Source organism: Scleropages formosus, chromosome 1 (assembly GCF_900964775.1).
Source record: "Scleropages formosus chromosome 1, fSclFor1.1, whole genome shotgun sequence".
In the NCBI taxonomy this organism is placed as follows: Eukaryota; Metazoa; Chordata; class Actinopteri; order Osteoglossiformes; family Osteoglossidae; genus Scleropages; species Scleropages formosus.
In genome coordinates, this window is record NC_041806.1 from 12,347,327 (window position 1) to 12,375,307 (window position 27,981).

The 27,981-nt window shown below is 41.6% G+C and overlaps 2 protein-coding genes across 3 annotated transcripts; both read left to right on the plus strand.

Moving 5' to 3' along the window:
- The first annotated feature begins 693 nt into the window (after positions 1 to 693).
- Positions 694 to 1,547, plus strand: LOC108934797 (dual specificity protein phosphatase 18). Its single transcript, XM_018752899.1, has one exon. It carries the CDS (start codon positions 858 to 860, stop codon positions 1,437 to 1,439), a length of 582 nt encoding a protein of 193 aa, XP_018608415.1. The 5' UTR covers positions 694 to 857; the 3' UTR covers positions 1,440 to 1,547.
- A 5,107-nt stretch (positions 1,548 to 6,654) lies between these two features.
- Positions 6,655 to 22,057, plus strand: tmem116 (transmembrane protein 116). 2 transcript variants are annotated; one of them, XM_018753022.1, is made up of 11 exons: positions 6,655 to 6,886; positions 7,346 to 7,392; positions 7,486 to 7,549; positions 8,175 to 8,303; positions 10,472 to 10,576; positions 10,928 to 10,977; positions 11,519 to 11,602; positions 12,627 to 12,762; positions 14,375 to 14,519; positions 14,804 to 14,883; positions 20,928 to 22,057. In XM_018753022.1, the coding sequence occupies exons 1-11, from the start codon at positions 6,809 to 6,811 to the stop codon at positions 21,096 to 21,098; spliced, it is 1,089 nt and encodes a 362-aa protein (XP_018608538.1). In that variant the 5' UTR covers positions 6,655 to 6,808; the 3' UTR covers positions 21,099 to 22,057. The 2 variants fall into 2 exon arrangements, with proteins under 2 accessions (XP_018608538.1, XP_018608539.1); XM_018753023.2 differs by lacking the exon at positions 14,804 to 14,883 and having other exon boundaries at positions 20,928 to 21,057.
- The last annotated feature ends 5,924 nt before the right edge of the window (positions 22,058 to 27,981 follow it).

The following is a 27,981-nucleotide window of genomic DNA, read 5'->3' on the forward strand; positions in this document are numbered from 1 at the left end:
CTCGCTTTTGGGCCATTACACAAGTAAGCATTTAAGTAGGCAAGAACTCACTTTGGCAGAAACACTTTTGGGCTGTTAGACAGGTAACCATTTAGGGAGTAAAGAACTCACTTTGGCAAACATGTTTTTAGGCAGTTAGACAAGTAAGCATTCAGGTATGCAAGAACTTACATTGAAACTTGTTGGTTAACTTTAGCAAGTGGAATTTTCCTCCATTAATCCATTATCTTATATTATCTTATAATCTTAACATTACAGTTATACCACAATTATCTTATATCTAACAATGCAGTTGATTAAGTAAAACATGAAATACCTTGTCTTAATAGTGTTTTTGTGTGAATACAAGTCAAAATAAATTTAAAAATCACTCTTTTCCATACTGCCCCAACTTTTGGAACTGGGGTTTTATTTGTATTCTTGAATTCTACCACACCAGGGGCTTTGTACGGTGAACCTTAAGGTTACGAACAAAAAAAGGGCTTAAACCACTGCACTACCTGTTACAGAGGAACAGTCACTGCTTCTAAATATATTATTTATTTAAATATAGAGCATGTTGTGTTTATGGAAGACACAAAATGAAGTTATTGTCAGTTTGTCACACTAGATGGCGCTACTTGCCCACTTACAGTGCGCCACCATATTGCAATCGTTTGCTGAAGAAGGTCGTAATGAAAATACGAAGTTAAGTTTGGACGTTCGTGGACCCCGTAGGCAACTGCGAAGTTGAAATGTACGTTTTATTTCCTCATTTAGTGTGGTCAAGTCGACGGAACGTAACAAGGTTGTAGCCTGCGTAATATTTTTATTATTTGTAATTATTGTTTATATTTGTTTTGTATAACTCATATGATATGGACGTTACAAGTGATCCGCCGTTTAATAGATTTACTCAGCCCCCTTTCCGTGTGCCCAAGTTGGCCGGTCTGGGGCAAATTACCGAACATGTGTTTCTCAGCAACAGCAAGGCAGCGAACAATGGAGCTTTGATAACAGCCCTTAACATCACCTGCATCATTAACGCCACCAAGAAAGCGACGGAGACCCCTGTACCCGCTGTGGATTACGTGTGGGTGCCCGTGGCTGACTGTCCCGATGCGCCGTTGAGCGCCCATTTCGAGGTAGTGGCGGAGCGGATCCGCGCAGAAACAGCGCGCTCTGGCCGCACTCTGGTATACTGCAATGCCGGCGTGAGCCGCTCGGCAGCGCTCTGCCTCGCCTATCTCGTCAGGTACGGTGGAATGACGCTAGCAGAGGCACACAGATGGGTCAAGGCACGGCGGCCCATCGTGAGGCCCAACCCCGGCTTCTGGAAGCAGCTCATCAAATATGAGCATGAGGTTCATGGAAGATCCACTGTGGAGATCATCCAGTCCGCTGTGGGTGAAATACCAGATGTGTACGAGCAAGAGACCAAAGACCTGATACCCTGCTGAAGTGTCCACTGACCCACACTGGGTGACTGGTCTTTGCTGTCATACCCATCAGAGGCTGTGATGTTTATGGAGCACACAAATACATACATATAAAGCACAGTCATTTATAGTGTGAAATCCTTGGTCTCTTGTGTTTCTTTCCCTAAGATGGGGCACGGAGTGAAGATGGTAGTGCGGTGTCATAAAATCACCCTGATGTCCTTTTGTAAATGTGATCAATAGGAAATACATATTTACTAGATATAAGTAGTGCTGTTGTCTCACAGCTCCTGGATTATGTGAGAGGATGAGGGTTTGATCCCTGCTCAGTCTGTGTGAAGTTTGTATGGGTTTCCTCCTGCAGTCCAAAAACATGTTTCAGGTTTAATTAGTGTCTCTAAATTGCCTATAGACTGTGCATATGTGAGCAAAAGAATGTGTGTCTGCTAGCTAGGCTGCAATGGACTGGTGACCCATCAATTCAGTTTATTTTTATAGAGCACTTTTCTCACACAGTAATACATAGTGCTTGAACAAAGACATAAGGCAAAGAAATACAACAAAGAAGAGAGTTGACTACAGACTAGCATAAAACATTATCAAAGTATTTATCAAAGTTACAAGTATGCCTACTGGCCACAGATGAAAGGAACAAAAAATTCCCAATTGAAGGTTAAAGGAGAAGAAAAACCTCTGGGGGTTCAAGTGCCAGTGGCTGCCCGCCCGTCCTTGGAATTCAAGATTAAACAAGACTCCTAAGTCACTTTACAACTAACAATAGTATTGTTGCTGTATGATAACGTGATTTCCCAGTTCACCAAGGTATGTCTCGTCCACCATGGCGGATGGTCATCAACCCCAGTCAGCATGGGGTGTCTGTGTGACAGCCAGCCAGCTCCCTCAGGTCTTATTTTAGGGGAAAAAATGCTCAACAAGAAGAAATTGTTAGTAATTTATAACTTAAAGAAATCAGACTGTTTTAGTACATTTTAATACAGAGATGGAGAAAACAGAAACACAGCCAATTGGAATGACATTTGTTAGTGATATGCCCAAGTCAACAAATAAATCTTTAGTCTGTATTTAAAGATTGAGATAGATGGGGCATTTCTCACAGTAACCGGTAGACTATTCCACAGTTTAGGTGCTCTATAGCTAAAGGCACACCCTCCTACTGATCACGGGTACTTTAAGGTAACCCGCATCCAATGAACAAAGATATCATCTTGGAATGCAAGAATCTTTAATCTCACAAAGGTAAACCAGAGCAATGCCATGTACTGCCTTATAGGCCAGAAGTACATTTATTCATTTAGTAGACGCTTTTGTCCAAAGCGACGTACATCTCAGCAAAAGTACAATTTATGCAGAACTAGGATACTCAATCAACTCTAAGTGTAACTGGGAGCCAATGCCACAATTTCAGTACTGGTGTTATATGGTCGTACCTTCTAGTTCTAGTGACAATTCTCGCAGCAGCATTTTGTAGCATCTGTAGCCTGGATACAGTCTGGTATGGACAACCTGATAATAAAGCATTACAGTAGTCTAGCCTACTTGAGATAAAAGTATGAACCAGTTTCTCAACATCTTGCCTACGTAGGAATCACCTATATTTAGCTATGTTTCTCAACTGAAGGAAGCACAACCTAGTCAAAGCATTAACATGAGACACAAATGACAGCTTTCCATCCAACAAGACACCCAGATCCTAAACTCACTCTCTACAGTTGAAGCATATACCATTTCTGGTGTTGTATTTTTGATGTGATAGTGTCAAGAGTTTTGATATCACCACCCACCACAAGTACCTCTGTTTCACTAGCATTTACAGATTAAAAATTTTTACTCATCCATAGTTTTATACTGGTAAAACAATTAGCTAAAGACACCACATGTGATGGGTCATCATGCTTAAACGAAACATATAGCTGTATGTCATCAGCATATGAGTGGAATCTGACATTATGTTTGCAAATAATATACCCTGCTTAGCCTTGCACCCTTTGCTTCCAGGATAGGCTCTGAACTACCACAGCCCTGACAGTGACAAGTTTGTAATTTGCTTTTTACAAAAGTGCAAGTAAACTAATGTTAATGTATATCATTTTTGTTTTGATTAGGATTAGTTTAATATTTCTGAAACATGACTGAAAGCAGTCAACTGTGGTCAGAAATCCTCCTGTAGAGCAGCTGTGTTTCCATGCATGTTTGTATTTTAGTCACTTATAGAGCTTTTTTTGCTTGTAGCAGCATCGACAAGTTCTAATCACATTCCTAATGATTAAAAAAAAAAAAAAACATTTACATTACACAAGTAGCTGCATGAAGGTTTATCTATTGTTCAACAGTTATGATGTCAAAGTTGTAGAGCATGAAAATTTACACATTCCATGAACTTAAGAGATGATGGGAGAAGTGAGTTTTAAGGTCCTTTTTAAAAGTGGACAGAGATTCAGCAGTTCTGAGTGAGAGGGGGAAGTTGTTTCACAACATCAGAGCCAGAACCAAGAACCTTTTTGCTTTTGGACCTAATTGTGCATAGGACCACCAAGGGGGCAGAGGTGGAGGAGTGTAGCAATCTCGCTGGGGTGTAGCGAATGATCAGGACTTGTAGATAACTGGGAGCAGTTCCATTTATGCTTTTGTAGGCCATAACCAGATTTTTTAAAGTCAGCTGTCACATAGCATTCTTTTTGCAGTTCATAGTGTTGCATTGACAAACAAAAGATGTTATTTTGATGTGACACAAATCAAATAAGACCTAAAATTAACATTGCTGCCTGCATATAAATTTACATTTACATTTATTTATTTAGCAGATACTTTTTTCCAAAGCAACTTCCAATGAACTCTATGTAGTGTTATGAGCCCACACACCTTATTCACCAAGGTGACTTACACTGCTAGATACACTACTTACAATGGGTCACTCATCCATACATCAGTGGAACACACTCTATCACTCACACACTAAATATTCAGCATTGTACATGCTAACCTGGTTGCTGAAGACTTTCCGAACATTGTAGCAATGTGTCTGTCAATTCTGAAGTTTGAGTGATTTTGCTCAGCATGCTACCCCTATCACAGTGCCAGGTGCTCCCTGTGGATTTCAGATTCCTCAGTAGGGCCACCCCTGACTATCACTCTAAGACCAGTCACACACATCCACACACACACCCATTCCTTTGTTGTTCCATGAACGTTGAGATGTTGTCTACTTTTAGCATTACTCTCATGCCACCAAGTTTCAGAGCCACATAATGAACACAATATTTACCACTTAAAATTTGTATGCAATCTTGCAGTTACTGTTAGCTGGATTCTTTGCAGTGGTTTCTTCAGAACCTTGGAGCAGAATGCAGCAGCTTTAACCACTAGACCACCTCTTGCCCCGTTTTTGAGCGGTTCTAAGCCGATTGGCCACATAAGTAAAAAAGAGAAATACTGACAAATTTCATATCAATATAAATTTACATCCTTTGTTGTCTAACTAAACATTAAAATGCACTATTACTGCAGTCCTCTTATTCAACGTTTGAGCTTATATGTAGGGATATATGGAATGCATGTTTGGTTATGGAGTTGGGGAGGAGCACTTGTGACTGTCAAAATATGTTTAGTTTAAAAGTCATGTTTGATATCATTATTTCAGATCTGGACGTTGGACCCTTGTTTCCACTTTTACATTTTTACTGTCTGGACACAAAAGAGTCATTAGAACTACTCAGCCTTATTTCTAGCAGCAATCACAAGATCTACTGACTATTATTATTAGTATTAACTTCTATTTGACTGATACCTTACTCAAAGAGAATTACTAATGCAAGACAAGAAACTTTATATTTACTTACCCATTTACAAATTGGGGATGATTACTGGAGCATTTAAAGTACTTTCAAGGGAATGACAACATTTATTGAGCGTTCATATTAGTATTTATAATCATCATCCAGCCTCTAAACTCATCTCTTAAGAGAAAAGATATCTTAATTTAATTTAGTCATCATTAGTCTTTTGAAGTGAGGTAGGGGTGAGCGGTGAGGAAGCTGAGTACAAGGAGGACTCAAGCTCAGGACTGCAACAGAAACACACTGTAAATGGAACTTTGGAAAAATATAAGTAACCAGGGAGCAAGAACTGCTAGCTTATCACAGGCAAAAATAGTACATTAAGGATCAACAACTCTGCAAGCTTCTGCAATTGTTTTATTGGGAACAGCTGTGCTGTGTTCTACCTGGATACTCTGAACTGGACTTGATTACTACAATTACTGCTCACAGAAGACAATAGATATGTGTTATAACATTGAGGAGGAGTGAAGATTTATGTCTGCTGTCACGCCCCCCACTCCCATGCAACTAGAGACACCTGTGGCTGCTTAAGGAACAGGAGTATAAAGGGTTGCTCCGGACACAAGGGATTGTGGAATCTACACTTCAGCCCACAACAGTCACTGTAGTAGAACCTGGGTTCCGTAGCGCCCGCCCGCCCATTTTTGGACTTTGACTTTTGGATTCCTCCTGTAACCACGTTTGCTCCTCTGTGACCCATTGCCTGTTCCTCAACCACGAGATTTCGCCTGCCCCTTTGAATAAAAACCTGAGCACCTGCAATGGAGTCCGTCACCTCTCTCTATGTGGAAACCATGACATCTGCACAGTTAGCCTTTTTTTTTTATGCTTTTTGTTTGCTCCAGTACATTTTTCTTTCTGAAAGATTGTATGTTGACATTACAAATAAGTGCTTTTGTATTGCTATAAAAAGGGTTTGTTATTGTAAAAGGTATTTTGTGTATTAAAAAAAAAGGTGTCATGTTGTACAGTAGTTGGCTACTAGTATTGTACTGGTTTACCACACTGTAGGATGTAACGTAATAGCGTACAGCGTTCTAAACATGTTCATTTGAAATGTTGTTTCAAATGCCCTTGTCCAACTTTTACATTATTTCTTCGATGACCTGTAGTTTCCTGGCGGTAAAAGGCGCATTTTCTACCATAAATTTTCGCCGTGTGGCGGGGACTCTCCGTTTAAACTGATGACAAGTGTAACAACTAGTGGCCTAAAGCAAATGTGAACTGTCCCGGCAATCCCGGAGAAAGTCCTTGTGTGAGGGTGCGACAAGCCCTTGACAGTGAGGAAATTCCCCACTAATTCCTGGCCGAGGGGCGGGACTGTGCAGCGTGCTCTGGGAGGAGGGGCGGCACTTTATTTTAACAGCAGCGCTGTGTGAGAGTCGGTCTACTGCTTTGCAGTCTCGAACTGGAACCGCAATAACAAGAAGAAGCATTAGCCTAAACATCAGTGCCTTAAGGCAAAAGTAGGAAAATCAGCGACGCTGACGAATCCAAAAGGAAACGGCTGTTCTCTGAATAGATTTCATCTTAATGGTAATGGAAACGTTGCTGTCAGATAGAGATAACGAACAAAACATTACTTCTTTGCCTTTAGAAGACTGGACAAACGTAAGTAATTAGTTTTTCTAAGTGTTATTAAATTTTATTTTTAAACACTTCTGTGTAAATAATTCAGATTAACTGGGGAGTGTTGTGTTTGGGGAAGGTGGGTTTTGTAAATAGTTGAGAACTGTGGGTCTTAAATTAAGGAAGGGTAGACGTTAGTGATAAGATGTCCTCGCTTCTCTCTCCGCACCGAAGCGCTTCAATACGCTAACGCTTCACTCGTACAATTCGAAACTACCGATTTGTTGCTTTTATAGTTCAAACTATTTCCTCATGGTTATTAGCAAGAGCTCATGCTACGGTGTCATTCTCAATAACAACGCGTAGTAGTCAATCCAGAGTTATCAGGTTGAATTTTTACAGTCGTCTACGGTTTGCTGGAATGATTTCAGTTGATGTTATTATACCTGATCAAATTGTCGGGGGAAATTTTTTTCATATGACCTTTTTTCTCGTGCCGAGGTCTACGAGGCGGTTCGATGGATCCAGCAAATTGTGGCCATTCTGAGGTAAAATGTGTATGTGACGCGCTTGCAGAGAGATACTGACAATAAATGATACTCATACTGGTTTCATCACTTTGTAAATCCCTGACTTTGCAGCATCTTGGGCTCGGGCTCCATCATCTTTTACGCCGCTTTTCAGAATCTCATAAGAACCTCCGAGGTACGTATTGTTAAGGTTTACTGAGTGTGCTTATGCAATGAATGAGATGTGACCGAATCGGAATCTCCATTCATGCGTTACTGTAGGCCTATAAACTCGTGATATGATCAAATGTCAACTAAGCAACACATTTAAAAGCAATAAAATGTTGCATGCCTTAGTATTTTCAGCAATTTATTCAGTTCAAATAGTCTGAGTTTCAAAAGTGTAGAGAAGACAAAGAATTTATAACATATCTATAAAACATAAACATAACAACCTTTTTAGCTAGTACCTGTACAGTAACCAATTATGTGCCTGTTTATACAACACAGTATTCTAACTGTATCAGTATAGTTTAAGTCCCTTAATCAAGGGCTCTGTAGCAGGAGCAAGGAAGCAGCAATGATGAAACTGAAAGCTAGCAGCCCTACACACTACCCCACACAACCCTACACAACAGTATGCTACAGAGCACTACCCCACATTACCCTACTCGCTACATTACCCTACTCTACACTAAACTACACTACAGTATAGTATCATACATTTCCATACACTACACTGCCCACTTCCCCACATACCCAGTAGTTAGATGTGTTTCATGTTGTTCTTTGCATACTACCTGTTAGTTTTTCATGTCCAGGTTCGGCCGCTGTTTTTCCTCAGTGTGACAGATATGCTATTGAGTTTGAGCTGGCTAGTAGGAGCAGTGCTTTTCACGCAGTCCTGCAGCAGTCCTGGGGCATGCTACAACCTGCACATCATCGAGCAGGCAAGTAACTCTTTGAATGGGGAAGGTGGCCCATAATGATGTTTATGTATTGAGTTGCTGAAGTTAGTACTGTGATACAGCATAGAAGGGCAAATGTCAAATGTACATCTTAGAAACTTTTTCACTGATCTTAGAGTATATTATCTTAGTGATCCATTCTCAGCACTGAAAAGCTATAGAGTCACTATCAAAAGGAGCCTTCAGTTTATAACTAGCAGTTTTTTGTTGTGACAGCGTACAAGTTATACACTGCAATTTAAGAGCATGCTGTTTGTTTCTCATGAAAGTTTTTCTAAGTTTGAAGCTTGAAATATATTCTCAGATCTGTGGTATTGGATTTCACTGTCTGTTGCTTACTGCCAACCTACATCTGTGTTTTATCAAGCTTGATGAATTCCGTATTCAGCATCTCAGTGAAATGTGGCTTTGGGGCAGGAGCATTAAAGTAGAGAATAGTTGTCCCTGTTGCCAGTACATTCTTTTCAGAGTCTTTCTTTTCCATTTTCATTGTCTGCTTACTGTGAGTGCTACACCTCAGAACAGTTGCCACTCATCCACAGTGTGGACATTCTGTATAAAAACCCAGTCTACATAGAAAATTTTGTCATTTCAACATTCTGCAATGTGCTTGTATCCTGTGCTGGCATTATCCTGCTTTACACCCTTTTTTAAAGGATCCTTTTTAAAGGCTCCTTTTCACCACAAAAATGCATTGGGGCATGTGATAATCGATAACGAATGACTGAATCTCAGAATTTTAGAGATTCTTTCTGCGTGAAGGTAAAGAGGATGTTTGGAAATGTTCAAGAATGCAAGAAATGTAGTATATTTCACATTTTATTTTTCAAAAATGTTCACCATTTTATCATATTAACCTACTGCATTCTAATTAAAGCCAACTCTTTTTGGTGTCAGTGACAAGATAATTAATGGGTTCATTAGCTTTGTTGTTTGGTGACCATTAGTTTATGTATGTGAGACTATTGAAATGCTTTACTTAGATCATGGGCTCTCTGGACTACTGCGTTATGTCAGATTTTCCCACCGACTACTGAACTCAAAACTCATACTGGAAAGAAGTAGGGCAACGCGGAAAGAATTGGAGCAGCAAATGTGGAATGCCATCCGGTGGACTTTGTGACATAAAAGGGAAGAGCTGTTTTTCCGATCAGCCCACTTCACAGTGTACATATGCAGATCACTTGGATTAATGTTTCAGGGATTTTCCTTTCCCTTTTGAAAGTAGCCACTGAGGGCAGGGATTCACCAGAATGAATCGAGGCTGCATTGGATATCGAAACATCCATTCTTAGCAAAGTGTCATACAGTACAGCAGAGTAGTAGGGAATAATTTTTCTCTATACTACAAGAGGGAAAGATTTCACATTACACTAAATACAGTGAAGCCTTTGTAGGGGGACTGTAATGATCTCTAGTACATGTTGACAGGTATCCTCATGAGTGGATCTTGTGACACAGCAGAGTGGTAAGATTATGTAATAAGGTGAGAGTGCCCTAACTGATCTGGTTGGTCCTGTGTTACTGGTACACATGTGTACAGTGATGCAAGCATGGTTACCTAAACTTGGTTGATCAGGTGATAAAAATATCAGAGGCACAGGGATACTGGAAGACTTGGTTGCAGGGAGGGCTGAGCAGTATTACGTATGTGAACCAAGTTTGTTCACTTTTGTTTTGCCAGCTAACATTGGTCAGCTGCCAGCACCCAGACCATAAAAATATGTTAACACGTGCACTCCCTCTGCTGCCTGCTTAAAAAAAAAAAAAAAAATAGCTGGAAGTTTCCTTTCATAATTGTCATCCCAGACAGCCCTGTGTTATACTTCAGTACTATGCAGCAGCTAACTGTCAGGGATAAACTGAAGTACTGCTATGCAAGAAATCCCTTTAATCATCTGTGTGCCACAAAGATAGTGTGAACTGGTACTCATTCTCCAGCATTCTGTTAAGGAAATCACCACAGGGAACATTACATAAGCCATTCCAAACCAGTTTTGTAACTCTGCTAAGGTAAGTAATTGGCTTTGACACTGTAGGTTTTTTATACACTGCTCTGGGACTGAAGAGACACTGAGTTTAGACCTGCTCTAAGCAGCAATTTTGACTCTGCTCCTATTTCTGACCCCCTCCCCCATTGGTCTGTCCAGATATTCTACATGTCCTCCTTTTTCTATACACTGAACTATGTGTGGGTACTCCATAGAAGCCTGAAGAGGACTTACTACAGGAGGCTCAATAGCTACCCTAGCCAGGTAGGCCCAAAAGCAACTGAGATCACAGTAACATGCACAAATTTTTACATACTTTCCATGATTGACTGCTGGTTGCAAAGATTAGGTTACAGAGAAGAACTCATATTCACCACAAAAAGAATAAATTGTCTAAATGCATGAAATTATTACAAATCTAATGGTACAGGGAAGGTTTACCGGAATTAAATTAATTAGATTAACTGGAATTAAAATTCATTTTGTGTGGCCCCTTTCATTAAATCTAAAAATACTTGGTTTGGGTTCCCATAAAAACTTTTTGAAAAATGTAGTGAACTGATATTTTATTCAACTCTGTTCAATCTAACAGGATCAAATTCCCCCCTGTTTCAGTTCCCTGAGATGACAAGTCTGTTTGGTTGCATTGCCATTGTCTTATCATGGTAAGCTGAACTTTGTTTTCCCACAACTATTTGTGCTGTTTCTGGCACCTGCTGTAAGACTTGTCATTATGTGAACCTCAACCATTTGACCTTTAATGACTAATAAAGCTGAGGGTACCCACTAGAAAGCATGTATTGCTGTTTTAGGGCTTAGCATACACTTTTCTCCAAAGCATGTTTCAGATTGTTACATTAAGCTTGACAGTAGTTTCTCAAGGGTACAACAGCAGGGCCTCAAACTTGATGCTTCCAGTAAGAAGCATAAAGCAGTGGGTAGCATAGCTATCAGCACCATCACCTTATAGTCTCAAAGTACTTGATTTGGATTCTGGCGCATGACCCTGGAAAATAGTGCTTTTCCAAATATTGCTCCAGTGAGAATACCTTCTTACATTAATGGGTGAATATTTGGATAAAGGAGTAACTCTTTGAATCTGCTTAAAATGTTTACATATTGATACAGGACTATACAACAATTATCCAGGTTCCCTGTATGTCTCCCTATATTTCTTACTACACGTCTCTCTCTTTTGGCTTCCAGTGTGTTCCCCTTGCTGTTGATGGTACCAGTGTTGGCTGTTGGAAACTCTGATCAATGCTACACCAACTTCAGCCAGCCCTACAAGTATGTTTCAGTTACCCTGGAGTAGTCTGAGAGTCCAGAGGAGTAGACTGGTGATTCCCCCTAATGATATGCAGATAAGTGACACTGGGAGGAATATCAGAAGCATTTCTTGATTTTACCACATTGCAAAAAAGATTTTACATTAAGCCTTGGTTCATATTTGATTATCCTACTAAATATTACAGTCACCCCTTCACATTCACAAGGGTTAGGGGCGGAAGACCCCCGCGAATGTGAAAATTTGCAAATTTCTCTCTCTTGCTTCTTGATATACCTAATGGTTGACTCATTTATCCTGTAATGGTGACCAACCGCACTGGCAGACTTTCCGCTATGAAGCATATCTAGCAATTTCACCTTTTGTGTCAGTCATCAGTCTTCTTCCTCTTAGGAACACTTTCAGAAGCACTGGGAGCACTACATTTTAGACCCATTATTAAAAATACAAAATTAACGGCACTGAAAAGTTTAAAAGTTACTGCGAGAAACGCGACACTCCACAGTCACAAAGCTGGACAGCTAACACATGAGTGAGGCTGGTTTCCAAAACAAAGATGTGCGGCTTACCCAAGCCAAGATGCATAGATCTCACAGTTATTTTTTACCAAAAATAACTTTTAATATTAAAGATCATATAGTATGCACTTACACTAACAAATATTAAATAACACTAATATTTATAATTATGTGATTTTATGTGAATCATTTCCATTATTGTTTATATATTTTTGGCTTACGCCTTGTCTGTGAGTTTCTACGGTGTTTCGGCAAGCTCCAGAAATATTCCCCTTTAATTTTTCACGGCTGTCTGGCGAATAACCAAAACCGCAGATTTCAAATTCATACATCTGGAGGGGCAACTGTTTATCCAATATGTGTTTCAAAAGCACCAAAGAACAAAGGGATCAAGTGACTTTAAGGTCCCTTTTTGTTTCAGCATGCATGTAGAAAAGCTCATGCCTCTTCCAAAGACTCATTGTACTAAAATGAATGGTGATTATTTTCATTGCTGCTGGCTACACAGGTGTCTTCTGATGCACAGAGGGGCTCTGTACCCAACATCCAGGTACAGAAATGAGCTCACCTCCTGCCACATGGTCCATGTGTATGGCATTGCCGTCTTTTTGGCCACATTCCTTTTCACGTTTATGGGTATAGTGGTGAGTAGCTTCAGCTTGTCTCCGTATCTGTCTGTCACTCATTGCAGCTGCAGTATGGGTCTCCAGGATAAGGGTCAACAGCACTGGTCCTCACGTTCGTTTTTCGATGTAGCTGAGCTCTGCCTTACTGAGCTTCACCTGGGAGTGAAATCGAATTAGCAGAATGTAGTTCCTGACAAGTTAGAATTCTTCTTTCATATAACATTGTTACATATACAGTACATTTGTAAAGGGTTGCATAATGGGCTGTTGTGCTGATGGGCAATGATGTGGGTTTCAGTCTAATTCACTTTGCATGGAGTTGGCATGTTCTTGCTGTTTTTTCATGCATATCCTCCAAGTTCTCCTGTTTCCTCCTATAACCTGAAGACATGCTTCAGGTGATTTGGAGAATCTAAATTGCCCTTAAATAAGTGTTTGTGTTAGTGTGTTATGTTACTCTGTTGTACAAATAGGTAAGTGATTGTAGGATGTTTAGTGTAGAGTACCTTGAACTTTGTCTGCATGAACAAAAGCATCAGCTAAATATTAGTTAACATAAGTTGATTATTGTACATTTTTAAGGTAAAAAAATCAGGTAAATATATAAAAGATAATAAAACAGGTTCCCATTACTTGCTGGCTAGTGAAACATACACAGAACATTACAAATTACTATAGCATTTAGTTTAAAAATCCTTAAATGCTCTTTGCAAACACTATCCAAAAAATCAAATTAAGAAAGCATTTACGAAGAAATGAAGTGGGTATTGTCTGCTTCTCATTTAAGGAGGGCAAACACAGATTCAGTGAATTGCCTTAGAATGAGTTCACTGCCCACACCAGGTGTAGCAATCAGTCAGTCAGGTCAGTCAGGTGGTGGTATCTACAGTCCTATTAAAATCCACCTTAAGAGGTATGTCTTAAAAAGTAGATGTGTCTGATTGAATTAAATGCTATTTTTTAACCTTGTATTGTCTCCAGAAATGTAGCATTTAAAGTATTTTAATTACATTTCAAAGTAACCTCCTTGATTATCAGATATAATTAAATGTGTTTCACAGTAATTTTTTTTTTTTTTTTTTTTAGATGAAGCTAATCAAAAAATTTGCAAGGCCTTCCAGGGGCTGACTTTGAGATATGCTGTACTGAACTTTCTGAACAGGTTAATTATTAGAATACTCTAGCCCCTCAAGTACTTATACACATCAGTTCATATTAACACCTTTATACATTCATTCATTTAACAGATGCTTTTCTCTAAAGCAACTTCAAGCAACCTCTGTAGTGTTACCAGCCCATACCTTATTCACCAAAGTGACTTACAATGCTAGTACTGTACACTACTTAGAATGGGTCACTCTTCCATACATCAATGAAACACACTCTCTATCACACACTATGGGTGAACCTAAATGACATGTCTTTGGACTGTGGGAAGAAACCAAAACAACCAGAGGAAACCTACACAGATACAGGGAGAATATGCAAACTCCATACACACTGGATGGGGATCAAACCCACATCCTCTTGCACCACACCGGTGCTGTGAGATTGCAGTACTACTCGCTGTGCCACCATGCCACCCTGTATATTACATGTTCTATAAGGCTGTGTGCTGTGTTCATCCAAGGTGCTCATGGGAAAGGCACATTCCCTGTACAAGCGCTGCGTTGACTCCAGTGGTTACTTTGGTGACCGACAGTGGGCAGCCCTAAGTGTGCTAGAGCGTCGCATGGTCCTCTATCCCTCTGCCTTTTTCTTCTGCTGGAGCCCAGGTATGGCCTACATATATATATGTGTGTGTGTATGTATATTATATATAATATATATATACACACACAGACACATCCACACACACAATTTATATATATTTTATTATTATATATTTTTATTTGCACACTTTTTATAAATAAATCCTAACTGAGTGAGGATGCAGACCAGACTAACACAAGTCTTCCAGATTGAAGTGTACCTTGCTAGGCTGAATTGATCTATTTGCTAGAATGAGTTGATTGCTTTGATGGTGCTCTCTCACTCTTTTTTTTTATCCAATACTCAGCTGTTTTCCTTGCTGCCATGATCTTGTTCAGTCCAAAGACTGTTCAGGGAAAAGTAGGAGTTTTCTTATATATTTTACAGGTAAATCACATCTGTTCTTGCACTTCTTTGTTGTTTATATCAAAGTAATTAATTCATTCTAGAGTTGTGCATTTTACAGTGGTGCTTGAAAGTTTGTGAATCCTTTAGAATTTTTTATATTTCTGCATTAATATGGGGGGTGCGGTGGTGTAGCGGGCTTGGCTGGGTCCCGCTCTCTGGCAGGTCTAGGGTTTCAGTCCTGCCTGGGGTGTCTTACGACAGACTGGCGTCCCGTCCTGGGTGTGTCCCCTGCCCCTCCAGCATTGCGCTGTGTTGCCGGGTTAGGCTTCAGTTCATCGCGACCCTGCTTGGGACAAGCAATTTCAGACTGCATATGTGTGCATAAATATGACATAAAATGTGATCAGATTTTCATGCAAGTCCTAAAACTAGAATAAAGACAACCGAATTCAGTCAGTCAATTTTGTCACTTCCACGATATGTTTGGAACAAACACACACATTTTCAGAACCGCTTGTCCCATACGGGGTCACGGAGCCTACCCGGTAACACAAGGCGTAAGGCTGGAGGGGGAGGGGACACACCCAGAATGGGACGCCAGTCCATCGCAAGGCACCCCAAGCGGGACTCGAACCGCGGACCCACCGGAGAGCAGGACTGTGGTTCAACCCACTGCGCCACTGCGCCACCGCACCCCCTTGGAACAAACATTGGAGTGAAATAGTGTTTCTCCAGCACCACAGTATGACATAGAGGACAACATATAGAACATGTACTATTACTACTATAGTACAATTCACAATACTAACTAGTAAACTAAAAACAATAAACAGAAATGTAAACAGAGTAATGCAAAAAAAAAGTGAGTTTTGTGTAATAATTGCTTGGAAAGAGGATTAGCGTGACCTAATGTAGGTCGATGTGGAATGTACTAAAGAAATACAGCAGCTATACTTGGGATGGACCCCAATTTGAGTGAGGTTTCAGCAGAAACAGTCAGTGACCTGAGAGGACAATCTTTGCAGACCACATGAAATCAGCTGGTGTCCTTCTGGATGGGGGGGTTGATTCCGGTGGTCAGAGGTCAGGATTCTGTTATGTACTGGGCGGTTATGGGTGTTAGTGTGTGGTAGTGGGTATATTAGGTGGTAGGTGGAGTTCAGGATCCTGACAGCTTAAGAGAAAAAGCTGTTGCACAGTCTGGTGGAGCCGGCTCATATGCTCCTGTATCTCTTCCCAGATGGCAGGAGGCTGAAGAGGCAGTGGGAAGGGTGGGTGGAGTTTCCCACAATTTTTGGAGGCTTTGTAGGCACAGTGGGCATGGTAGATGTCCTGTAGGGAAGGGAGTGAGGTCCAAGTGATCTTCTCAGCTATAATCACTATGCGTTGTATGGTTTTGCGGTCGGAGACATTGCAGTTCCCATACCATGCAATGATACAGCTGGTCAGAAATCTTTCAGTGGTGCCCCTGTAAAAGGTGTGCATGATACGTGGTGGCACACTCACCCTTCTCTGCCTCCTCAGGAAGTATAGGCGCTGCTGGGCTTTCTTGGCCAGTGACACAGCGTTGGTGGTCCAGGAGAGGTAATCAGTGATGTCCACCCCCAGGAATTTGGTGCTGCTGACTCTCTCTACGGTAGAACCGTCAATGAGGGATGATGGGTATGAGCTCTCCTGAAGTCAATGACGATCTCCTTTGTTTTCCCCACAATTAGGACGAGATGGTTGTTCCTGCACCATACAGTCAGTTGGTCTACCTCCCCTTTGTTTGATGTTTTATCGTTGTTGCTGATGAGACCCACCACATTTTTGTCTTCAGCAAACTTAATGATGTGGTTGGAGCTGGATCTTGCGATACAATCATGAGTCAGTAGGGTGAAGAGCAGGGGACTGAGCACTCACCCCTGGGGGGGTCCCTGTGCTCAGTGTGTTGGTGCTTGAAGTCCTGCTTCCAATCCAAAGTGACTGTTACAGAGAGAGGTGTTCAGGACCAGCCAGTCTAGTTTGCCCACGAGTTACTGAGGGTTGTTTGTATTGAATGCTGTGCTGAAGTCAATGAACAGCATTCTGATGTAGGTGTCCAAGTATGCCAGGGCCAGGTGGAGGACAGTGGATACAGCATCATCCATGGACTGGTTGGGGCGATATGCAAATTGGAGTGGGACAAGAGTGGAAGGGAGGATGGATTTTATGTGTTGCATGACTAACTTTTTGAAGCACTTCATGATGATGGCGATTAGTGCAATGGGGTGGTAGTCATTCAGGCCGGATACAGATGATTTCTTTGGCACTGATGGTTCTGGTGGTTGCTTTGAAACGTGGGGATAAGTGCCTGACCCAATGAAATCTTTAAGATGTTTGTGAAGACATCTTTAAGCTCTTCTGCACAGTCCTTCAGAACACGGTCAGGTGTGTTGTCCAGGCCAGGAGCCTTGCAGGGGTTGATCCTAGTTAGGGATCTCCTCACGCTGGCTGTGGACAGACACAGGACCAGTTCGTCAGCTGTTGGTGGTGTTTTCTATGCCAGTGTATTGTTCAGCATGTCAAAGCATGCATAGAATTTGTTGATCTGAGAGTTGATCTGGCAGAGAGCTGTTGCTGTCGCATGCCTGTGGTGTGGACCTTTAATCCGTAATGATCTGGATTCCCTGCCACAGACTCCATGTGTCTAGTTGTTGCTGAAGTGTCCGTCGATCCTGTTTGTTTACCAGCACTTGGCCTCCCTGATGTCACTGGACAGGTTGGTATTGGCTGTTCTCAGCACTGCTCGGTCCCCTGATCTGAAGGCAGCATCCCGGGTTCGTAGCAGTGTGCAGACCTCCCCTGTCAGCTATGGTTTCTGGTTAGCCCGCATGGTGATGGTCTTGATGACAGTGACATCACTGATGCATTTACTGATGTAGGCAGTCACTGTCTCGGTGTACTCTTGAATGTCTGTGTGATGGTCGTAGGTTGCTGCTTCTCTGAATACAGTCCAGTGCAGCTGTGGATCCCTCAGGCCATACTCTGATTTGCTTTGAAACCGGTCTGGCAGCTTTCACACGAGGTCTGTATACAAGGCAAGAGCAAAATAGATATGTGGTCGGAGAAGCCCAGGTGGGAGAGAGGGGTGGCTTTGTATGTGCCCTAACGTTTGTGTAAACAAAGTCCAGGTAACTGTTCCCTCTTGTCAGAAATTCAACATATTGTTAAAGTTAGAAAGCACTGTCTAAGTTTGCATGACTGAAGTCTCCGGCGAAAGTAAAAAAAAATCCGTCAGGGTGGGCAGTTTGTGCTCACTGGTGGCGTTACAAAGTTCACTAAGTGCCGTTGGCGCTCTGAGGTATATACACAGCCACCAGTATAATGGCCGTGAATTCTCTGCAGATAATACAGTCGGCACTTAATAAACAAACTCCACCAGCAATGAACAGTGTTTGTAAACCACTACAGCATCTTGACACCAAGCCTCGATAATATAAACGCACAAGCCACCCTTGCAGATCTTACCGGACAGCGCCATGTCTCTGTCTGCTCTGTAGAAGTTTAGCCAGTTCAGCTAAATGGCAGAATCCGCGATGGTTTTGTTTAGCCATGTTTCCATGAAAATAAAAAACAGCTATCCCTCACCCTTCCCTGAGTGGTTCTTCGTAGCCGGATTTATTCAAGTTTATCAAGAAAGAGTACGTTGGAGACCAGCATGGTTGGGATAGCCGGTCTGTTGGGGCTAGCCTTTAGCCTAGACTGGCGGCCTCCGCGCTTGCATTGCTTATGTCCCCTCTCACAGCGCTTACGGCATTTCCGCCTGGGTGTTGCAGCAGTAGGCAAGGTCACTGCCTGGCCAGCTTGATGCATGTAGCAGTCCAAAGCTCCACAGCTCCTCTATTTGGATACTCGTGAGATTTACGTCAGTCTTTCTGCTGATATCTAACAGGAACCGACAACTGTACATACATTTAGGCATACTTTCCGAAAGTGTTGAAGGTACATTAAAAAACAAAAATTAGAAAACACTGTTGTTTCTGAGGGTGCGGTGGCACAGTGGGTTGGACCACAGTCCTGCTCTCCGGTGGGTCTGGGGTTCGAGTCCCGCTTGGGGTGCCTTGCGACGGACTGGCGTCCCGTCCTGGGTGTGTCCCCTCCCCCTCCGGCCTTACGCCCTGTGTTACCGGGTTGGCTCCGGTTCCCCGTGACCCTGTATGGGACAAGCGGTTCTGAAAATGTGTGTGTGTGTGTGTGTGTGTTGTTTCTGAACCAGGAGAGGCCACTGCAGCTGTGCGTGCCACCATCTTGTATTTATTTAAACAAATGAGACAAAACATTATACTTGTTTTATTTATATGGGAAAATGAGCCAACGTTACATATGTGTCTGTCAAAATGTGTGAACCTGTAGAATTATCTGATCATTTGAAAGGGAAATTAGTCAGGTGTTTCAGTCAATGGGATGATGATCGAGTGTGAGTAAGGGAGGTCCTACCTTATTTAAGAACAGAAAGCAGTGGCGTCAGCATCAGAGTCTGATCTTCACAGCACAGGTTTGTGGAAGTGTGTCAAGACTTGAAAGAAGGAGATTTATGAGTACCTCAGATAAAGATTTGATGATGGCTGGAAAAGGTTACAAAATCATTTCTGAAGAATTTGGACTCCACCAGTCCACTGTCAGGCAAATCATGTTCAGATGAAAGAAATTCAACACCATCGTTACCCTCCACAGGAGTGGTTGACCAACAAACATTACATCAAGGGCAAGGTGTATAGTAGTCTGAAAGGTCATAAAAAAACCCAGGGTAAGATCTAAGGAACTAAAGGCCTCTCTTGCATTGGTTAATGGTAGTGTTCATGAGTCCACCATCAAGAGAACACTGAACAATGGTGTGCATGGCAGGGTTTCAAGGAAAGCAACTGCTCTTCAGAAAGAAAATTGCTGCTCATCTACAGTTTGCTAAAGACCATGTGGATAAACCAGAAGGCTATTAGAAAAATGTTCTGTGTATGGATGAGGCCAAAATAGAACTTTCTGGCCTGAATGAGAAGCATTATGTTTGGCAAAACGCAAACACTCTTATGCTGGAATGCAACCTTATCCCATCTGATTAAAACATGGTGGTGGAAGTATCGTGGTTTAGGCCTGTTTTGCTGCCTCTCAACCTGAATGGCTTGCAATCATTGATGGAACTATGAATTCTAAATTGAACCAGCATATTCTACAGGAAAATGTCAGTCATTTCAGTTCATCCATGAAACTGAAACTCAGAAGAAATTGGTCATACAACAAGACAACGACCCTAAACGCATAAGTCATTCTACCAAAGACTGCTTAAAGCAGAAGAAAGTTAATATTTTGGAATGGCTGAGTTAGTCCTGACCGTAATCCTATAGAAATGTTGTGGAAGGACCTGAAGCAGGCAGTTCATATGTGAAGGCCACAAACATCACTAAGTTGAAGCTGTTCTCTAAGGAGTAATGGGGTGAAATTCCTCCAAGCTGATGTGCAGGACTGATCAACAGTTACCAGAAACATTTAGTTGCAGTTATTGCTGCAGAAGGGGGTCACCCCAGTTATTGAAAGCAAGGGTTCACATACTTTTACTACACACAGATTCTCTATTTAACATTGGATCATTTTCCTCAAATACACACACACACATTTTCAGAACCGCTTGTCCCTTACGGGGTCACAGGGAACCGGAGCCTACCCAGCAACACAGGGCATAAGGCCAGAGGGGGAAGGGGACACACCCAGGACAGGACGCCAGTCTGTCACAAGGCACCCCAAGCGGGACTCGAACCCCAGACCCACCGGAGAGTAGGACTGCGGTCCAACCCACTGCGCCACCACACCCCCTTTCCTCAAATACTGAACAAATAATGTTTTTGTCTCATTTTGTTTGAGTTCTCATCTAGTTTTAGGACTTGCCTGGAAATTTGATTACGTTTTAGTCCATATTTATGCAGAAATAGAGAAAATTCTAAAGTATTCACAAATTTTCAGGCACCACTGTATTTGTCCACTTAATTCATATCTTTATCTTTTTCTCTCTAATGTGAGTGTGAAGTGGGTAACTGCTGTTGTCACATTCTCTGTTTGTGCTCTCTGTACAGGCATTCACTTCAGCCTCCCAGGGACTGCTCAACTGCTTGGTTTATAGCTGGACCCAGCAGCAGTTTCGTTCACTCAGCAGAGGTGCCATGCGTGATGTGGACACACAGACGCCTCTTCTGCGCTCGCAGAAGAGCTATGCAGCTCTACACATGGCAGGAACCAAAACCTAGAGGCCAGACTGACACATGGAACTTGTCAGTCTAAAAGAGCATGAATTCTTGAAAAAGAAAACAGTACCTCTGTGTTGTGACTCTGTATCCCATATAGTGAGGAGTAGGGGCTTTCCAGCTTCAGTTCTCACACAATAGCTAGGCAGTGTGACTGACTGTGACAGCTTTGTAATATATCCTAACAAAGGAGAAACAGCAAGGGCAAAAGAACTCGCATACAGTTCAAAATAAGGACCCAAGACTAACAGTAGTTTTGGCCTCAACCAAACCCTAATAGCATTTCCTCCTGTAAAGTGTATGTATCCTTTTTTCTTTACTTGTGGAAAAAAAAAATGTGTACAGCAACAGTGCAACATGTTATGTACTTACTTTTAGCATGTGGTATGCAAACACGTGAACTTGGATGGTTTAGAGCAAACGAACCAACGTCAAACTTAAGAAGATCTTGTTGCATTATTCACATCACATAATTTTGTGGCTCTGCTACTAAAGGGAATAGAAAGGACAATGCCTACACAAGTATCTGCACATAGGGGTCACAAGGGATACATCCACAAGTTGTAGGAATAATGACTGAGCCTGTAGGATGACTTACTGCAGACCAGTAGAGGATCTTAATAAGAAAACTTGAAACCAGTGCATGGAAGGCAATCAGGTTGCTAGACATCCCAGTACAAGTGTGCTTCTCTAAGATTTGTGCTATGTAGTTTCTTCAAAGACAAGTGGGTCAGCTCTTTCCTGACCACATGATGAAAGAGGGCACCAGTGTTTTTTTTTTTTTTTTTGCTCAGGGCCTGTTTTCCCTGTAGACTTTGTTTCTGCCTGCCATATTTCAGCAGCAGCCCTCAGGTTTTCTAAGAAATCTGCTGAAGTGTTACATCCTTGTGCCATTTTGTATTATTGTAAATTAATATTGTTCACTCAGACTTCACAAATTATTAATAAAGATGTAATTTATATTTGTACTGTATTTTAAAAGTATTTAAACTTAATGTTTGAGAATTGCTATAAACAGAAATATAGTAATACAGGCAGTTTTTTTGTATCAGAAATTAAATTTAGATTGGCATGTTAGGTAGGAGTTGTTTGATATTGCTAAAATCTAGACTAGACCTCTCTGACCAGTTAACATTAATGTTACCTATAAATTTAATATTAAATGTAAAAAATTTTTAGGCCCCTCTATACCTGAAATTGCTCTTCCACGGTACAGTATGTTTTAACATAAAGACTCATGGTCTTTTATACTTTTCAAAAATTGATAAGCTGGTTTGTGATAAAATGTACAGTCTAACAGTCTAGTCTAAGGGGTCAGCTGGTAATGTAGTGGTTAGATATACTGCCTTTTGACCCACACGTTCAAATCCTGTTTCTAACTATAGAACCCTTGAGCAAGATACTTACCTTAAATTGCTCCTGAAAAATTACCTAGCTGTACAAATGGGTAAATAATAAGTCACTTTGGAGAAAAGAATCAGCTAAATGAGTAAATGTAAACTTTGCCAGTGATTTAAAATGCACAATTAAAAGTATACTGAACCTTTGCAAATGAAGGTCAGAATATTAAAAAAAAAAAAAAAATTTAAAAATCTGTTGACAGCAGACTAACCACACCAAAGGTGGAGAGTGTAGCCTGGTTAGTTCATTTACATTTATAGTTATTCATTTAGCACATGCTTTTGTCCAAAGCGATGTACATCTAGCAAAAATACAATTTGTGCATTACATTAAGAGAAAGAGACATGGCTGCAGACGTGTGACTCTTAAGCAAACCCAGTTTGTTACCTTCCACTTCATGCACTGATGTTCATCGCTCGAGTAGGTGCATAAAACACAGGATAGATGAATCCTGATAACCTCCTATCAATTTTTTTATTTTTAGTTCAATGCAGTTGTGCAGCCAAGAGAGCATCTGGGCTGTTTGAACATGGGTTTGAATCCAGCTCCATTTGTGTGGAGCATGCATCTTCTTGCTGTGTCTGCACAGGGTGATGCATTTCAGGCTGCTTGGTGACTCGTAAGTTGCCTATACAATGTGAGTCAATGTGTGTGGCTTCCTTGCAATGGACAAAGGCAAAAACCCTTTAGAGTTAGTTGCCTTCTCTGAAATTGCTTCAGTTAGTCAGTCCAGCTATTTTGACAGTTATCTGACTTTGCAATGATTCATTTAGGACATGAACATTAGACAGTACGCAGCACTGGCTTCAATACAATGTATTAAGGTAATCGACTGCAGCTCGCAAAATGGTGTCTAATGTTACACAATAGCTCTCATGGTTTCCACACAGAGAGAGGCGACGGACCCAACTGCAGGTGCTCATGGCTTTATTCAAAGGGGCAGGATAAATCTCATGGTTGAAAAACAGGCAATGGGTCACTGAGGAGCAAACGTGGTTATAGGGAGAATCCAAAAGTCAAAGTCCAAAAAATGAGCCGTGAGTCAGGAAAACCGGGGAGAGGATGACACGGAGGCAGACAAACAAAGGAACAGGGAACATGAAAGGAGTCCCGGAAAACAGGTTTTAATGCAGCAGTCATAGTAGGCTTAATGGAGGTTCCGTGATCCGTTGCGTCCGGAGCAGCCCTTTATACTCCCGTTCCTCGATCAGCCACAGGTGTCTCTGGTTGCATGGGGGGGTGACAACAGTACTTATATTGACATAGACATTCTGGTTAGTAAGTGCACAGAGCTGATTACCTCATTAGTCAACAGCTGTGAAGCTAGTTACATATCAGGATAAGAGTAAGGACCTACAGAGGCATGTATTTAGAGTGTTTTTTGGGTTTCATTACATTTATTCATTTAGCAGACACTTTTCTACAAAGCAACTTCCAATGAACACTATGTAGTAGTATCAGCTGACACCTTTACACCCAAGGTGACTTACAGTGCTAGATATACTACCATACACTACTTACCATCAGTCACTCATTTATACACCAGTGAAACACTGTCTTTCTCTTTCTCTCACATACAATTTAAGAGTGACCAATTCACTTGAATTTTCCATTGTGAGAGAGAACCCATCCAAATACAGGGAGAACAGGCAAACTCTACAGACTGAGTGGGGCTCAAACCCACTTACTTTCATACCACCCAGGCATTGTGAGACAACACGCTGTGCCATTGTGCTACTGTTCATGCACACTGACATTGACCCCGTTAGTGGATGCAGATGGCAACACATGTGAAGTGCAGGTAAATGTGTAGTCAGTTGACTTCTATATTACATCCAGATTTACTATAAAATGAGGAAAATTTGTTCACTACATTCAAAAGTTACATTTAACATTAAATTCCATAAATTGCAAATAAGTTCACAAAGAACTAGGCACAGCCTTTTTTTAGTAAATGAAAACAAATTTTCCATTATGCTTTCCATAATACTTTTCAAATTTTGCTAATTACCATTGCAAAGATATTGTGGAAGATAACAAGAAGGCTTGTGATGGTGTCATTACTCTAGAGCAGGTGACCAAATTTTCAATTTTCAACTTTTCCATTTTGTACTGAAAAACAGGACACCTTATCTTAACAAATCTGTAATAACACATATGCATGTGGGGGTATGAATTTTCTTGACTTTGCAACATTGAATACACATACACACACACACTTTCTAAACCACTTGTCCCATGCGGGGTTACAGGGAAACAGAGCCTACCCAGCAACTCAGGGTGTAACGCTGGAGAAGGGGGGGGGACACACCCAGGATGGGATGCCAGTCCACCGCAAGGCACCCCAAGTGGGACTCGAACCCCAGACCCACCAGAGAGGATGACCCGGTCCAACCCACTGCGCCACCATACCCCCTGTGCAACATTGAATAATACCTTTAAAATAAACTGCCTCAAACAATTACTTAATACTCCAGCCTCTATTTGGAATCTCATCCCACATTGTGACTATTCTAAGAGAGGTGGCCTCCGATTTCACCTAATTTGTAATTAGAGTGTTAGTAAAATCCCCATCGAACTGTCAAATGTCCATAAACAGGTGCACGTCGCCTGGTTATTGGCTTATAAACATAACTTCTCATGTGGAACAATATTATGTCATCTGGAACAAGAGGGATATTCTATATAAACACAAGTCTTTGTTTCTTGAAAGCTGGGTTAAAACATTTTATTGGTGGAACAGCTCTTTAATTCTAGTTGACAACTAATGTGCTATTGTTAATTGCTAACTAAATACACACACACACATTTTGAGAACCGCTTGTCCCTTACGGGGTCACGGGGAACCGGAGCCTACCCGGCAACACAGGGCGTAAGGCCGGAGGGGGAGGGGACACACCCAGGACGGGACGCCAGTCTGCCGCAAGGCACCCCAAGCGGGACTTGAACCCCAGACCCACCGGAGAGCAGGACTGCGGTCCAACCCACTGCGCCACCGCACCCCCTGCTAACTAAATATAAGACACCTATTACGTCAAAGGAATTTGCCATAGTTTTTGATGCAATACCTTCAGGTGGGGGGGAGCCCTGAAACCCCCGCTACAAGCTGTGCATATTCATGGGCAAGACAGATTCCTTGGCCCCTCATCACAAGCAGCAGTCAGTGGTCCTTGTTCCCATGCACATCCCTGGGGATATTCTGTTATGTACTCATCCTCACCATCTGAACACCCTGGTCTGCCTATAGGGTACAGGACCCTCCTGATGAGTTGAACCATAGCCCAAGTCCCTCTGTCTTGGAGTCTGATGTATAACTTATAATTCTGCTTTATAATTACAAACAATAAATATAGATCTTCTGCTTAAACATGCACTAATAAAGTACATGTCAGTTGGCTTTTATTTCAATTCCCAATCCTGTAGGAATGCAGTAATGTGAATCCAAACTGACAATTACACTTCTGTTAGTTTGGGAAAAATGAACTGATGCATTAATGTAAGAATCAGGATTACTAGCAAACTATCAATTATGAGAAATTTCAAATTAAAGTTTCACCCTAGTCCTGTCCTGGGTGTGTCCCCTCCCCCTCCAGCCTTACACCACGTGTTGCCGGGTTAGGCTCCAGTTCACCACGACCCTGCTTGTGTCAAGTGGTTTCAGTCAGTGTGTGTGTGTGTGTGTGTGTGTCTGCAAGTTTCACCCTAGGGTTGAGGAAAGGTTGAATACAAAGCATTAGTTTTGAAATGATTAGCCTGCTGCTTGTAAGAAGAGTTGTGGACTTAGTTACAAAAAGCATTAACCCATTAACTTGTGCAGTTTCAAATTTAAAATGTGAATATTTTGATTTTTGTGATCTAGACCATGGTCAAGCTAGAACAGACTGGAATATGTTTGTAGCACACCGAGGTGGTGGGGAAGGGGGCGGAGCCAGAAATAGAGACAACAATCAGTCCCAGCTGCGGCTGTCTTACCTCGGGCTCCTCCCCCCCTTCCCTGCTGCCTTGGTGTGCTATTATGTTATTTAATCAAGTTGAAAAACTAGTACACCCTTCCACAAACTTATATGTAATAATGGGTTCTTGAAAAACCTTTCATAAGGTGAATTCTTTTAACTCAAAGACATAATTACCATTAGCTGTAATGCTAAAAATGTTTGTGTTCTTCAGCCCCAAAGTGATACCTATGTATGATAAAATATTACTAAATTCTATTAAAATGAGCACAGTCAGTTCAATAGTTAACATTATCATAATACAACAAGGCAGGTCCCCTTCGTTAATTACTCCATATATTGCATGGCTGTCCACATGCACACATTGAGCTCTTTCGTAGCTATTATATACTATATTGCCACACCCACACCAGCGGCATAATCAGACACACCTGGGACCCAGCAGGATATAAGGCAGAAGGAAGCATAGAAGGATCCTGTTCCCACTGACCAAAACCTTTTCCCTTCCTGTGATCTGATCAGTGTTCTCATGTTTGACCTGTTGCTTCTGTTCACCGACCTCGATTCTGAATTTCCTGGTAAACGACGCTGGCGGTCCAAGGACTCAAGCCTGTCCCTGACTTCGGTTCCTGTCCAATCCCTGAATAAACTCCTGTGCACTCTGCAATTGAGTCCGCCTTCTCCTTTCCTGATGAAATCATGGCATATACACCTAACAAATCATGAGTTTCCTCAGGATGTTCCAGCTTCCTCCTGCAGTCCAAAGGCATCATTTAGTTGAATTTGTGACTCTAAAATGCACATAGTATGTGAATTTGTATTTGTGACTTTCACTACTTTGCGGCTGACACCATTTAAACCTTATGAGATAATGACAAATAAACTTGTGCTTATGCAGCAATTAATAAAACATGTAATAGTACATATGTTTGTAAAATGCATTGGAATCACTTATAAAAATGTAAAAACACCAGTATAGACAGAACCAATATACATACACGCTCACTCACTGGCCACTTTATTAGGTACACCTGTTCAACTTCTCGTTGACGGAAATATGTGATCAGCCAATCACATGGCAGTATCTCAATACATTTAGGCATGTAGACATGGTCAAGACAATCTGCTGAAGTTCAAACTGAGCATCAGAATGGGGGAAAAAAGGTGATTTAAGTGACTTTGAACGTGGCATGGTTGTTGGTACCAGATGGGCTGGTCAGAGTATTTCAGAAACTGCTGATCTACTGGGAATTTCATGCACAACCATCGCTAGGGTTTACAGAGAATGGTCAGAAAAAGAGAAAATATCCAGTGAGCGGCAGTTCTGTGGGCAAAAATGCCTTGTTGATGCAAGAGGTCAGAGGAGAATGTCCAGACTGGTTTGAGCTGAAAGAAAGGCAACAGTAACTCAAACAACCACTCGTTACAACCAAGGTATGCAGAAGAGCATCTGTGAATGCACAACACGTGGAACCTTGAAGCAAATGGGCTACAACAGCAGAAGACCACACCGGGTGCCACTCCTGTCAGCT